At 44.2% G+C, this 16408-nt stretch overlaps 2 protein-coding genes across 2 annotated transcripts; one reads left to right on the top strand and one right to left on the bottom strand.

The window, feature by feature from the left end:
* PHALS_05569 (uncharacterized protein) lies at nt 1-756 on the top strand (the record flags this gene model as incomplete). Its single annotated transcript, XM_024719136.1, has 1 exon — nt 1-756. The coding sequence occupies one exon, from the start codon at nt 1-3 to the stop codon at nt 754-756; it is 756 nt and encodes a 251-aa protein (XP_024584464.1).
* Nucleotides 757-7013: 6257 nt separating this feature from the next.
* Nucleotides 7014-7483, bottom strand: PHALS_05570 (uncharacterized protein; the record flags this gene model as incomplete). The annotated part of the gene is made up of 2 exons (XM_024719137.1): nt 7014-7170; nt 7242-7483. 2 exons carry the CDS (start codon nt 7481-7483, stop codon nt 7014-7016), a joined length of 399 nt encoding a protein of 132 aa, XP_024584465.1.
* Between the last annotated feature and the right edge of the window lie 8925 nt (nt 7484-16408).

Below are 16408 nucleotides of genomic sequence, written 5' to 3' on the forward strand. Positions count from 1 at the left end.
ATGAGTAAAGCAAGGTTTTCTAGAGTAAATGACGAGAGTGTGAGTGGTTTAGAATCAGCTTTATTTCGCAAGTGGAATAGATTGACAAAGAAGGAAGTGTGGGCTCAACTCCAATTTAGCGACGACCCAGTTAAATCATTGACGAGCAGTAAAATGAAGATCGCTGATAAATACTTTACCGAAAAGGATTTTTATTGCAGGTTTACTGCGAATGATTTGTTTGAAAATGATTTCGGACAAGAAGTAGTGACAGTGGCGTTTGCAATTGCGAAGCTTGAGCCCGCCACGAAAGAATTTGTGACCATGATGCAGTACAAACATATTAAATATTGGCTGAATAAAACGCTGACTGCGGGAATAATTTTTGGTAATTTGAAATTTAACATGGATGCCATCGATATTTTTTTCGATTTAAAAATTGGAACTTTGAGCTATTTCATTAGTTTGATGAACCCTACGCAACCCTATATAAGGTCAGGGAATGTGTGGGATCTCGCACGTCTGGCCATGAAAGCAATGAATCGAGACGACCCGGCACAGTTGTTAAAGTACGACACTTCACTCTTAGAAGTGCTTTTTGCAAAATGGAGGTCTGAATATATTAAGCCGACTAATCTTTACGAACAAATTCACGGTGGCGAAATCACTGATGATGACGATGAAACCGATAAATCAATAGTTCGCGAATACGCGGACTTCTGCGAACCTGAGCATGAAATCTCCATCCCGTCCTTTACTGTTCCCAGGCGCTCTTAGATCAAACATTTGCATAAATCCAAGGTGCACGGTATATAATTAAGGAAGAGATTTGCAGCAGAATTCAACCGTTTTACCTGGATTGTGTCTTGATGCCTGAAAATAGTCTAAGATGCGAAGTAAATTTTTTTAATGTAAAGGTATTTGAGATGTAGCATTTGTTAAGCTGAATATTGCATTAGAGCCAATTTATCTTCGTTTGTAGGCGCAATCGCCGGTTTAAATGACTTGCACATATGACAGCTCGAAGGAATTGTTGCTCAGAGGTCTGTTGTTCAGTCGATACAACCGAACACGTCGTTTGTGTGGATTCGGCTTCAACACGCTAAAAAAAAAATTACTTCATGAGGTAACGTAAAGATAGGAGCGTTATCTTTCACTGCCAAATACATCTGTACGTCAAATCTTCAAACGCAGTGACTAGTTTAAATGGACATTTACAGTAGCCGGTTGAGCTAGCCTAGAGTTTCCAGGGTAATCCTTTTTTTGTCTGAATCTTAGCGGGACACATATATACCGGTAGTTAGGTCCCAAGCAATTTTTTTTTACTTTTCGTTTGTCAGGCGATCTTTTCTTTCAAGTCATACGCAGAAAGCAAAGTCTTAAATCTTGCTTGACCTGGCAAAGTCAGTAGCGAAGAATTTTAAATTACATTTTTATTCTTTCCGCTAGCAACGAAACATAAATGGATTTGACCTAGAAGGTGATTTCTGCGATTCATAGGAGCTGATGTGTACGATTATAATATGCAAAACCTGCAACCTGCTACAGTGTGTCAAGGAGGGATAGCATTAGAATTCGGTAAGTCATATCAACATTCACGTAACCTAGATCCGCTGTAAATGAGTACAGGCATTGAAAAGGAATCGTTACCGCTTGCCCACTCATATCGTTTTCGGCGTTGTTGTCTTGACCACAACTCGATCTTGTACCAAAGACAGAGATACAATTCATGATTGTACAATTATACAAGCTCGCGTAGCCATTTCTGCGACCAAAATACACTTGTTTTGACCAACAATTCGGCCAGCATGTCAGCTGATATGACTTAACTTGAAGTAAGTTCGTGTATAGCACTTGATGTTTTGTCTCGAATCAACGTGCATGATAATCGCTTCGTTCTCCATTCACATGCTTGATGGCTGCTTGAGTAATTTCCATGATCATGAACGTCTCTCTATCCTCTTACTTGATCATGGCTACTTGATATCTAAATCAAGCTAGCGTGAAAAAAAATTCCAAGACTATTTTAGCAGGATGAGACGAAGTTGTGACACGGTACACTCGGTGTCTTGCTACAGACTCCGATTCTATTTTGCTGGCTCTACACCAATTTGCTTTTCGTACAACAAAAGCACCACACGGTGATGGCGCATCCTGTCACAGAATTTTAGTCAGCCAAGACCTCGCTTTAGTTGGATCATTTCCGCTTTTCTAGCAGTTTAATATTTGTAGTACAACTTTTTCCTCACTAAAAATCTTTAGTAACTTCGCGATACCTTGTCATATTCTTAGCTTCTTTTACAATGGCGTTGCTGCCACCTCACCCAGCGATGCTTGATTGGACGAGCCTGCGCTGACTAACGCACGACACCTTGATTTAATCCCCAGTAAAAAGCGTACCTCAAGAACTAGTTCTTGCACATGCTTTAATAAGGCACTGTATTATTTGGCTAAAAACAGGAGCTAAAAATGAAACGTTATTTACGATCTTTCCCATCCAATCATGATACTGACTTGAGATATTTAATCACTGTGTTACTTTAACGAGCAACGTACGTATTTATCTTTTCCAAATACATGCTGATGCGTCAGGTAATCAAGAACACTATACCATTGGTACGTAGTGAGGAACACGATTAATTTACAGCTGAATAATGCTGTACCGTTTTCGGGGCAACTACTCCAAGGGGTACATTCACATTACACTTTGGTCCACAACTACCATGACAAAACATCATGATTAGTTGGTGGTTGGATTGTTGGTAGACTTTTTTTAGGTCCTTAGATTGCTACCTTGTGCTACATCTTAGCCTATCCATCTAGATCATTTTAAATGCTTTGCAGCTGGCCTGACGTAGCTCTTTGCTTAGAGGAAGCTAAGCTAAGGTCACCGACCTTACGTTCTTTACAAGAACCAGTACGAGTGTAGCAGATCGCAATCTGCTAACTCCAAGAGTTAAACACAACCGTAACCCAAGGCAAATAAACACTTCCGCTAAAAATGTAAACTGTATTTCCTTTGTTTTAATTGCGGCAAAACCACCTATACCATATCTATACGTTTTTCAAATGAAAAAGAAACCTAATTAAAATGGACAACTGGCAGTCCCACCACAGAGTGATATCTTGTTACGGTGTAGCCACACCATTGTGTAATTACTCTGACTTGTGTAATTCACATCTTCGTACGATCACACAACTTGATCTGACCCACCTTATCATTCAAGGGTACGTGTGACCCCGTTATACTCTCCCCATCAAAACTGCGAATACCAACAATTCACATTTAGCTGTCGCCTCGTACGAGGCTCGCGTGTCTAACGTCCCTAGGACCATCTTTACGCATTGACTGCTCGACAAGCCTGTGTCTATGACACGAAAAACACCCAGCCTCGAAAATCTGCGGGCGCCCGCGGATTGAGCCCTTTTTCCTCTCCTGCAAAAGCCGAACAGTACGTCCGCGGCTTCAGGGGAAAACACCCCACGCTCTCGGCAACCGGGCGTCGCACACCACGAACGGGCGAAAAATTATCTCGTCGAGGATTCTGACAATGACTGTCCTGGCGAATCCGCTGCAGATGATAAAAAGCTCTTTGAGCGATTGGTGCAGCGGCACCTAACGTTTTCTCGCTGTTTAACTTACAGCAGAGTCACAAGGAAGAGGATGAGCGCGTAGAACGCCATCTTCGAGTTTTGTTTGCCAAACTCAAGGCGCAACGCCCACTTCCTTCTAATTGTCGCCCTACGACACATGATATCATTCATCACGCTCTCTCGAGTCTGTGGTTTCTCACACTGTTGAATCTTCCACCACAGGCTATAGCTTGTGCTCAGCTCATGCCTCCCCGGGTTCCCATATTACTGCCAAAAAGCGCTGGGCGTACGACGACGCGGAGCGTCATGATCCTCCTGATCATAAGCGCCACGACGTCTGGGCAGTCTTGACAAAGTGGCGCTCCAAACTCCCACAAGTTCTCGGAGTTTGGGTTCCCCCGCCACTTCACAAGACATTACGTCTGACCCTGTCGACGACGTCGACCCACAAGGCGCTCCCCGTGATAGTTGACAACACCGTTCTCATCGAGAAGAGTCGGCAGCGGACGATGACGACTTGGTCGATCGCCGTCCAGCTATCGAGGACAAAGTCCGTCGTCAACGACACTTCGCTGAGCATCTTACCGAGGTCGCATACCTTCGTGCGGAAGACCTCGGGAGCTTAAAGTACCTTGTACACCGACGACATCACGTTGGAGATTGTCGCGTGCTATCGGATTGGCTCCCAGCTATCGAGCAGAGGAATGCGTCACTTCGCGCGACGGTGGAGCGCTTGGCACCGTTGAAAACGGAGATCGTTGCACTCCGTTCTCTGAACGAGTTGCTGGTTCAGCTTTTGGGTGACCAAGTGCCTTTGGGCGCCGCTCCAGTGCCAAAGCTTCCGCGTTCACTTGTGCTGGATCCCCGTACGGCTCAAACAAATCCACAGAAAACATCGGGTGGGTTCGCATCCTTCTCGGAAGGTTCAGCGTATATGATAGACCTCGCTTGGCCTCGATGTGTCACTCCCTACCTTAATAAAATGTGGACGGAGTTTTGTCTTAAAGATAGCAGAGATAGCATGTGCAGCAAGGTTTTTAGCATTTGATTAAACCAGGTGTTTGACCTCAAAGTTTTCAGCGTTTCTTCTGCTTCCATCCACGTATTCTTTCTGCATGTCTTGGCTTTTAGCCATCGCATCGCGAACGTTTCGTAGGACACTCAGTCTGGTAGATAGAAAGTCATCGATTTTTTCACATAGAGCGAGGGGGCTGACATCAGCTAGCAGTTTGGCTATTCCCCCACACCATGCCCTAAGCCATGGGATGTCGGCGTCAGCGGGACGCGAAGATTCACAAGACCGTTCACATAGAACGGCATGTAGGCGGTAGATGAATGCACAGCATTGTTCAGAGCAACTTCTACGAGTGGCAGCATGGTGCTCTAGCGCTTCGGCGTCTCAGCGCACACGCTGCGAAGAACGTATTCAACGACGCGATTCATGCGCTCAGTTTGATCATCGGTCTGCGGATGGTCCGCTATTGACATAGTCAAACTGGTGCCCAGCACCTTGAAGATTGTGGACCAAAATATGGTCTCGATCAGAGACAATGACTCCAGATTTATGTTTTCGAAAGACTCGATTGACAACCATTGTCGCTATACCCACACCGTCGATGGTGTCCGGCAATGCCGAAAGATGAACCATCTTATTGAAACGATCGTAAAGACCACATCACCCGAGTTGTCCGCCAAATCCTTCGGTAGGCCAACCACAAAAGTCATACTCTTGGTCTACCAACAACGGCATAGAACCGGTAGGCTGACCAGCGGCGACGCCGCATCCGTAGAGGGTCTCACCCTTTGACACGTCTCACACGTGCGCATACAAGTGCTCGTCCATTTGTCCAGTTTGGTCCGCCAATAGTGGTTACTCACAGCGCTGTACGTCGCCTCACGACCGAGATGATCACTGAGTGGAGTGTCGTGAGCCTCATAATGGAAACCGAATTTCAAATCCTCACCGTGAGGAGCTACAATTCGTGACGTATCCGTCGAGTCAGTGCTATAGTACAGCAACCGGTCATTTGAAGTATATCGGAGTTTCCGTTTGCGCAAACGCGCCGACAGTTTCTTGTTCGATTTTCCTTGCGCACAAAAGCCTGTAGCACAGCTACAGACATACTATCGCCCGCGTATGCGGTACGGATCAAATCCGTCACTGGCGACATCACCGTCGTGACATAAGCAAGCTCATATTCCGGTTTGCATGACAATGCACCAGCCAGAACATTCTGCTTTCCTTGCTTATACTTCATCTCGAAGTTATAATTTGCGAAGAAGGAGAGCAACTTGGCCATCCTCTGCGAGTGGTGAGGCAACTGAATTGCAGTGCGTAGTGGCGCATGATCTGTGTAGATCACAAACGCCTTAGAGCCCAGTAGGTGCACCCTGGACTTAGCAAGTACATACTTTATCGCAAGTAATTCCTTGTCGTGGACTGGGTACTCTTATCTGCAGCCATATGCTGGCGAGATTCGAACTCGATCACCCGATCCCGCCCCTTGACCTTCGCTTGCAGCAGTGCACTGCCGATGGCAAAGTCCGAACGTCACAGACGACACTAAATGGACGATCGGAGTCTGGCAACGCCAGTATTGGTGCATGAGGGAGGCTGGCGCTGACCCTGTCAAAAGCCTTCTAATGTTTGGTGTACCAGCACCATTCCGTATCCTTCTTAACATTATTCAACAATGGTCATGCCATTTCGCATAATTTGCGCTATATGTAGCTGGCGAGGCCAAGCCACTTGCGCAAGGCCTTTAGGTTTTTTGGAACCGGCCAGTCCACTATGGTCTTTACCTTAGCGGGATCTGCTCGAAGGCCGCGCTTCCCAATAAAGCACCCTAAAAAAAGATTTTTTCCGTCCCGATGATGCACTGATCGGAATTAGCATAAAAGTTCTTCTTGCGCATGCACTCGGGCACCGCTCCCAATCGGACAATGTGACTTTCACAATCTGTCTTCCCGTACCTTGCACGACTGTGGACTAAGATGTCGTCGAAGTATGTTTGTGCATACGCCCGATGGGGTCTAAACAATTGCGTCACAAGACTATTAAAATGTAGCTGGTGCACAGCCTTTGGGGTATCACCAGCGCCTCCGACAGCATGCCGCTCGGAGTACTAGCCGCTGTCAGCGGAATATCACTCGCTCTTATGAGGAATTGGTAGTGCCCATCGACCAAGTCGAGTTTACTATACTTTGAACTTCCAATCATATTGATCTGGAGAACATCCTTTCTAGGAATCGGCGTCTAGGCTGGAATGGTGGAAACGTTTAACTTATTGTAAGCGTGAACGATACGCCACTTGCCGTTCGGCTTCCGGACACAAAGTGTGGGTATCGAATCGGGAGATTTGCTGTAACACACCATATAGCAGCTCCGCACGATTCAATAGATCAAGTGCCGTTCTGTTCATATGATAACTATTCAGTCTTCATTGCTGCTCGCCATGCCACTGCTTAATCACTTTCAGCTGTTTCAGCGTATGTGTTTGGAATGACGGAAGCCCCGCCAGTTGTTGTCGCATACGCAAGTTTTCCATCTTCATCGATCCTTGAGTGCTTCGGATACGGTGAATTTTTGCTTTCATCCTATTTTTCTTTCATCATCCAGCTAAAAGCCGTCTTCCAGTAATAAGGTTGGCTCCCGGAAACGCCTTGACCGCTCTGCGTCCGAAAGAAACATCAAACGATTCCCCTCAGCTTTTCGCAAAATGTGATATTCTCTCAGCTCTTGCCAGTTGGATATCCAATATCTGAGTGATAGAGATTGCTTCAGAATAATTTTGCTCCCTGATTCGACCTCATCCATCTTAATTTCTTGAATAGGCTTCTCGACACTATTCATAGGTTCGTCTATCACCGGTCGCTGCTCAGCAGACAAATGGCTCGCATCGTAATTCATTTCCTTGAAACATGGGTAACTGATTCGTTTTCCAAATACGGTGTGTCGTATGTTCCGTAAACGTCGCGCTCATAAAGCTGAACAAATCGCATTATCTTGATTTTTGATTAATACAAATCATTAACACGATACCCCTGTGTTTTCAGCATATCCAAGAAGCATACACTTATGGCTTTAGGGTCGAGCCTTATATTTTTTAGCGCTGGCAACGTGGGCATATATTTGGGATTCAAATACTCGCAGGTGTTCCATTCGTGATTTCTGCTCAAATTGCTTCTTACGGCGTCCTATCCCTTCGTTCGGTGTTTACAGAACAATTCAACAAATAGACTGCAGTTTTTACAGCTTCTACCCACCAAATCATTGACACGCCCTTGTAATGAAGCAAGCATTTTGCCTGTACCCGTTCCGCTTCACCGTTTTGTTGGGGCTGTAAGGTACAGTCTGCTAATGCATGATACCATCCCGGGAGCACATAGCTGTGACCTTCTTATTCACGAATTTCGTTCCATTGTCAGAGCGAATGCATTTACTTTGCTCTCTCCATTGCTTTTTGAAACTTTATTATATTCGGCGAGCTTCGCAGCAACTTATTGTAAGCAACCACGAAACGCGAAAAATCATTCACAAACGTTAGCACATATCTTGCTTCTCCTCTATACCGTTTACATGGGTCCCATCACACCCTATCAAAACAAGCGATGTCTTGCATATGAATTGTGAATGAAACGGCAACACGTTTTGCATACCCCTCATACATTCACTGGATATAGTCTTAATGTCACGGCGTAAAAGTTGGCATACAATGCGTGACATGGTGAGTTTTGACCATACCACTCTTGCTTGAGTGCTCCATGCGCACGTGCCACAGCACCCACTGATTGTCAGCACCGGCGTGCTCCAGAAAGCGCGCTTCTTTATACTTGCAACCAGGAATAAGAGCTTCGCCGACCTTCGTTAAAGCTTTGCTTTTGCCCCAGATAACACATGAAAATTTAAGAGACTCTACACCTAGACCACGCTCTGCAAGGTTTTCAGCCGATAGACGGCGTCTATCGATTCCTGAAATGTACATATCATCTTGCATTATACCGTCAGCATAACAATTCCTTTGCGAAGAACACGAAATCTATCTCCGTATGCAAAGGTCACATTGATGCCCAATATATATAATATCATCAATATCAAAGAGGGCTTCACGGTATGGTGTCATATGTGATGTCACACCACTATCTACCAGATTCATCAATCCGATTCTTGGTAGCAGCAAATACCGCGTATTTATCAAAGCCATCGCTTCCGCCTGGACAGTTTCGTTTTACATATCCAATTCGATACACTTGTAGGACTTTCCCTTGATGCCATCTTTACTCTTCCTTGGACCGTAATCTTTTTCTCCAGATCCACAATTGCTTCGAAACTACCCACCGCTTCCGTTATCAGGAGACACTTTCTCCGTCATCTCCTAAAGCAACCGCTCATGCTCCTTTAACAACTTCTCCTTGACCTCAATTAGCGAGGTGTCCTCCGCATTTTCCACAATTAACACAATCCGCTTATAATCTGTCGGTTGGTTGCGCAGGAGTACTACTAGCTGTCGCCAATCATCAGCAGGCTCTCCACGTTACTGAATCCGACAACAAATCTGTTAAATGCATCCAGATGCTTGGACATAGTGGAAACACTCTCTATCTTGCTTTCAGACAGGCAGCGCGTCATCTCAACATGGTTGTGAAGCATGGTACGATTGTAGGATTTTCGTTGTATGCTCCAAGCGTGCATAGCCGTTGTTGCAGATAAACCCTTGGACTAGTGCTGTCGCTCAATACTCTGGGTGATGGTCCCCAGTGCCTTGGCGTTGTTGAAAAGCCAAATTTTCGCCATCTCCTCATCCCTCTTAACGGCTTTAACAACCCCTTTCGTACGACCGTCAAGCGCATGTTAAATTCCCCAAAAAAGTAGTTTTTAATGCTTAGGAGAACTTCGGTGTGCTTGGACGTCATAGCTGTGAGGGTGAAGCGTGATGGGAATTTTTTTTTGGTGCGGCTATTAAGCTTTTGGTCTGTTAATGAAACTCGAAGTGAACATCTTAAGGTCCTTAGTTTGCTGAAGTGTGCTACATCCAGAAATGTCGATCTAGATTATTTAAGAAGCTTCTACAAGCAAACTTATTGATCTAGGCCAATGAACGCCTTCAATAATGTCCGTGCTCAAAATCCAAAATTATGATAGTAACTGTAAGCATTACCGTAATCTTGTGACGTCATCCACGCACATTTCACGGTGTAGCACAACAGTTGGGCATGCAGATTTCGTACAAGAAAGGTCCCTGGGACGCAAGGGAGGCTAGACCTAGCTACCTATTACATGGACGAGGAGGATTGTAATTTTTAAGGATTCCTCTATCATTGTCCGTTGTAAACGGTCCCGTTCTTGAATCAAATGTAGAAACAAGCTCGAACTTAATTTTCTAATGAAGACGCTGCTAGAGCTTTTGCGATGCTGGGATCACAAGATACCCGTTCGCTTTGGAGTACGGTGCTCAAGGTATATCTACATCACAGAAGCAGTTCAGCATCGTATCCTGCAAGACCTTTTTGCATCAACTGCGCAAGCACCCCGTGTAGTCGCCTCACTACAGAATATTTTGTCGTCGTCTATTATGTTGTGGTTTGGGATCACTGATAGTTCTTCTCGTAGCACGTCTTTGTCAAAACAAATTATTTTATCATCGTTTCAGCTACTGCGCTAACTGCTGCCATATCAGCGGTTTTTTTGTGAGCTAAGAGTTATCTCTCAGCACAGAATAATAGTGCTACAACTGGAATTGATGGCATTTATTTAACAACAGCAGCGAGTCTCCATCCAAAACTAGCTGCCCCGTGAATCGATAACAGCCGCATTGTATTTTGATAAATATTGAATTTGCCAGTCGAAGGTGTTCTTGGGCAGACAGCACATCTGGTGGACATGATCACTAGACTCAAGGTCTAAAAAAGCGTAGGCTACATAAAGCAATACTCGCTTTATGTACAATAAACAGTCTATGTTATAAACTTTTGTAGCGCATTGTACCAAGAGAGACTGGGTTTGATCGCTGTCAGAACTCTGGTGCCCCACGTCGCTTTTAACACGTCCAGAACCGCTACAAAAGGAGATGTTCTGGTGACCACACGGTGTTAGTGAAAAGCAATGCGCCCATCGTGGCACATGTTACGATTTAGACTGAATGATTTGTCGAAAGACGCGGAAGGTGTTTGAGTGCAAAAGATTGTGCTTCAGTGGCTCGTACAATTTTAATGGTTTGTTCAACCTCTCATGTGTCTTAATCGCTTTCCGAGACTCTTTTTAAACAGCTAAGAACTGACAAATACGTTCTTACAACAGAATAGCCATAGAAGTATTTAACACAGGGCTTAGTTGATTTCTTGTCGAATTTGGATCTTTTGCTCAGTAACCTTGGCTGGAAAATCCATTATCAAATTTGCGCCTTCCAAAAATAAATGGATGCTGGTGCGAACGTAGCATTTTATCTTAAAGTACATCACGGGATTTTCTGGCAGAACATAAAAGTGTGAGCGTTGAAGTCGGATCCATCGAGTCAAATTAACACAGACAAGTTGACCTGATCAACAGTTGGAATTCCGAAGTGCGACTTCCCATCATTAACGGAGAGTAAATCTCCAAGTAATGTTTACTTCCTTCCCTGCGTTGGCGCAAAATCGTATTTTAAGCATGTTGAATGGCAGGTCTAACGTAGTATGTAGCAACACTGGAAAGATACGAAAGCATTTACCTGACAGTGAGGCCCGCTTGGCGGGCTACGCCTGCTCGTCTCATTCGAAAACGACGGAGTCAAAATTTTATTTCTATCGTCAAATTTAGCATATGAGTCCCTCACGTTGGTTGTGGTGAACGACAAACGACTTGTAATTGATATAATTGTTTGCATCATCGCAGCTGTAACATTTGCCATACAGAGATACGGTTGACCCTAAAGGCTCCGTAAACGAACTTGTTTGTATGCTCCGACCAGGAGAAAAAAAATCATTACTGTTACTATGGGTCTGTTTAGCTCAACTATTTCAAGACAATATATGTTGAGCATTGATTATATTGAGACTCATACTACTAATACTAGGTATACTAATTTATTATCTCTTTTGCTTTTTTTTCGGCCGTGCGGCTAGCACGCACCCCCCCTTCAACAAATTTTCTTTATCACAGTCAATACTATGGCGCTAATGAGCACAAAAATGCAGTATGAGCTATGTACAAATGTACATTTATTGTATATAGGAAAATTGTACCAAAAGCGTGAGTATTTCTTTTCATCCTCTCCTAATACGATGTATATCACACTGGCGTTTACATTTTTATGTCTTCATAAAACACTACGCAAGAGTGACAGTTTCCCCACAAGGAAATGGTGGGCATGAAGTCAAACTCCACCCGTTGTATTCTACCGTGCCTGCACCCGAGACTATACCATCACCGAGAGTTTCCTACTGTACACCACAAGAAACGGCTTAATCAGTCCCCAGAAAGCCGCGTTTTTCTACTGACGTTCTGAAAGAAGCTTTCGTTACAGCATCCAAATTTTTCTTCTCTAAAACGACCGCAGCGACTCTATGAATCCTGACAAGTCACCTCCGCCCTCATCCGTCGCTACGCCGCCTTGCCGCTCGCTGAGGAGAAGGTACTCAGGCTTTTTTTGCTGGTATTTGTGCCCTTCTTTATTGGCGGAAAGTGGGGTTGCGACACTTTACCGTGGATTTGAAATGATGCTCATCTCAATGTTGACGAGTAATTCTTGGCTCAAGGAGCTTTCACTTGCTCTACTCCAAGCATAAGAGTCACGCCGATTCTTGCCAAAATATTGTCATGATAATCACAGCTTAGAGCTTCTGCAGCTGCTCGCAGCGTTAGATCGGGTCTTTTACACACCTATGCGTGCGCGTGATCAGCCCACACTTTATAAAAACAAGAAGGTCGACCCACGAGCGCTTTGATTCCCTCAGGTCATCACCTTTAGAGAGCCACCCTGGGGAGGGTGATGACCTGTAGGATTAGAAAGCGATTGCGTTAAGCGGCAACAGTTGGTAGAACTTGTATTCTTTATGGGGTATCTTGAAAGGAAAGCTGGCGAGGGCACCGAAGCCAATCAATTCACTTGCTCACTGGAAAAAATACACACCATCTCATGCATATGAAAGCTCAATAAGTCAGCTGAGCGACGCAGACATCCTCCAAGAGCGTCAACCCATGCTTGGCTGAGCAAAGTACAAAGTACGACGGGTAAGTCGTTCTATTTCTGCTTTAACAGTCGCGCTATTCAATCTAACACCGCTGTAACATATCCTGATCGACGGGCATACTCGTAATAAGCCTCCCCCCGTCTTACTAGTGGAAGCACGCTGCAATCGGCGATCCCGTCTCTATCGGATAGTAAGCTGTCACAGCACCAATGCGATCTTACCGACGTGAAACCTTAGAATTCCATAATTAATTAGACACAGGATAACCCGTTCACTTCACCAGGCATCGGTAACAGCCCTGGAGTATCCGTCAACCCCGCAAACGATCTACGTGAAAGCAGAGCAGTCCGAGGTGAACGCTTTTGCGGCTGGTTACCGTGGGCGCTCTCTATTGTAATGACGCGTGGCATCGACACGAGAGTCATAATGTGTGTTCGAGTTGAGATGAACTAGATCACGGATCTGCTCTCTAAGGCTCATCATCATACTGTCTGGTTTAAATTCCTTAACGATTCCGAAATGCGTCGCTGCTTTGGAGCAGAGATAGCTTAGCTGCTGGCGAGAACAGTGGAAATGCTGCTTCATCTTCAACAGATCTATTTACATTTTATTGAATCATACGAGCAGGATCTCGGTATGGCTTCAGTAGATCCATATCGAACGCTGGGTGTTTTTTACGTACTCTTCGGGATGTGAATAGCATAGTTTATGTTTTTGCTACGACCGTGAGCAACCCGTTGTATCGCCGCAGCAAATTTGTCTATAGACTGCACAAAAGGCATATGTAAATAGATATTATTCATGCGATACACAAATTTAGTCCAAAATATTCGTACATGTTTCCTCTGCCTCTGGCATCGGTGTGTTGCTTTTTTATTTCCTGGCTCTCAGTCATAGTGTCGTGTACCCTGTCCATGACGCTCAATCCCATTGAACTGAAAGTGATGATTTTGCTATGACTTGTTGCTGGTCTGAATCAGAAAGTCGAATTTGATTGGCAGTCCCTTCACTAAGCTGTGCTATGGTAGATTTAAAAGCACACGGAGTTTTCCAAATGATTTTTATGAAATGGGATGATCCGGAAAGGCATTTATTGCGATTTCAACGAAAAATCAATAAGTAGAGACAGCTCCCTCCGAAACCGCGAATCTCCTTCACAACGCGATTGAAACGTCTATTGGACAAATTAATTATGAATAGTCAGTGATCGACATATCCAATATGATGCCAAGCACAATAAACTATGTCTGCCAAAATATTACTTTAAATGGCGGACATCGATCCGATATTATGGCAACTGGCAAACCGTGTTGACGCAACACATTGTCGAGGAAAATTTTGGCTGTATTCTTAGCGGTTACAGCATTGCTGACAGCAGCAAGAGCAGTCTAGCTGAGACGGCCCATAAAGCCTCAATGCTTAAACTAAAAGAAGCGTCTTTTTGTTAGACCGGTATAAAAGTCTGTGCTTTTGTACTGCCAGCATTATGCTGACCGGCAATCTGGCTAAAACAACGTCGCATGCGGCGATGGTTCGCGCGATCTATACGTTCACACATATGTGCTTTCCCGCTAACATGTTAGCGCTTGCCGAGCAGCCTCTCAACGTGGCCTAACGAGGGAGGATCATGTGTCCCGAATAGCCTCTCGCCCTTAAGATTCACATCATGAGGTAGCACATCAATGTAAGCGCTTGCTGAGCAGTCTCCTAAGTGGCCACACAAGAGAAATCATGTGCCTCGCATAGCGTTTCGCCCTTGAGATTCACAGCATGAGGTAGCACCGCACATTGAATGTCATGCGGCTCAGTGCTGTAATACAGCAATCTTGGAATAAAGCATAGTAGTGTCAGATTACAACCAGACGCTTTTGATAAAAAGGTAACTAAGCTTGGATGTTCCATCTTTTGGAAATCTCGACAGAGCAACACACATTGCATTAGTCCCGTATGCGGTATAACAATTGGTGCTTCACAGACGAGCATTATCCATCACATTAAGCCAGGATGATACCTGACCTTAAAGGGATACACGGCAAAGAAGTATAATATCATGTCATGCTTTCTAAGAGCTAGAGCAAAGCAGGTGCGTTTTGAACTTGATTATGGCATGCTTCATTGCATATAAACTCTGTTTTAGACAGGTTCGTTCTTCTCTACCGCTTCAAGATGACGAGACTCAAATGCTATTAGGCGTCTATGACAATTGATATCTGCCTGTAAAGAAACACCGTCTTGACTAAAAGCATGAACGGAACAGATGATATATACTGGCCGATCTGGATTCGTAAGGACCAAAATCGAGGGATTCATGGTGCCCTCTTGCGCGGCCCTGTATAACGCCTATATTGCTGCATTCTAGCATCATATAGGTTTTCATTATCGTCAAAAACTCATGCAAAAGAGATGATGCTATTTGCTACCTGTAAGACTCGCTGTCAGCATTTATTGTGATAGGTCAAAATTTCTACTTTCGAAAAAAGAGAATCGGATACCCGATGTTACAAGTAATAATAAGCGCTGGAGCATGTACGATTTCGAGACCAGACCGCAAATTCAATGAGCATTGTGATGATAATACAGCTTGCCTTTTAATCACTTTTGTTTGGCGTTGCGTCTATGACGATATCTCGCTTCGCTGACAGACGCACCGATTCTCATTTTCATTGATTTTGTTTACGTCAAATAACGTCAAATAACACCCGATGGTCTTGACGTACCGCTCGCTTAGAATTAGGCTACCAAATCCGCCCAATGTATTATCTTTGAATCGCCAGACAGAGAACATATAGAAGAAAACGGGGATCAAGAATTTCGAAAGCGCAGCGACATATTGGTATTATCAGAATGTAGACAGCCTTAATGACGACATTGTAAATCTGATTTATGGTGATACAAGCACTCGGAATACGAGATCGTATCAAGCATGCCAATAGATAGGAGCAGCATTATATACAGTGTAAGCTGAGGACCCCCAAAGCACGTGATAATGTGTTGTTTGAGTATAGTTGAGGACTGCCGACACGTTACCACGTGTCGTCGACAGAATGCAATGGTCAATGTTGCTGTGTTGGAAGTGCTAAATATTAACTGTAATTATAGACCGAACGAATATGCAGATAAAATTGTGTTGGCCTGATGAATAAGATCTCCAAAGATTGATTAAGGAAGATTCCGAAAGCTTAAAGCTTTAGCGCTATGGTGTAGCAGATTGGTGCCTTCCGGCATTCAGTCAAAGACCTTGCTAATTAATATACAAATAGTTCAACGAACTGCGAAATACCACTTTTTCTTCAAAAGGAGATAGGTTGAGCGGCAGACCTTATAGGACTTTTATTAACTCACGCGTGATCATCGCGTAGTAAACTCGAGTTTGACATATGCATTTGAATATGCGATATAGGTTGTAACACAAACTTGCCTATCGAAAATCAAATGCAATTCCAAAAAATTGTGCAACAAGGTTCCATATAGGTCAAGTTTGCTGCCGGAATATTTACGATCAAGAAGAATGTGTGCTTGCATTCTTAGATTTGTCATGATTCGAATAGCCCGATAAAGTAGTTTAGCCCACAAACAAGTAATTGATATGTTACCAGAATAAAGAGTTCCCAAAAAATGCCGTCGTTAAAAACATGAATCCCAGACCAATAGTGTGAGATTTTTTGTG

The sequence above is a fragment of the Plasmopara halstedii genome (assembly GCF_900000015.1).
Source record: "Plasmopara halstedii genome assembly, contig: Scaffold_2904, whole genome shotgun sequence".
Classification (NCBI taxonomy): domain Eukaryota; phylum Oomycota; class Peronosporomycetes; order Peronosporales; family Peronosporaceae; genus Plasmopara; species Plasmopara halstedii.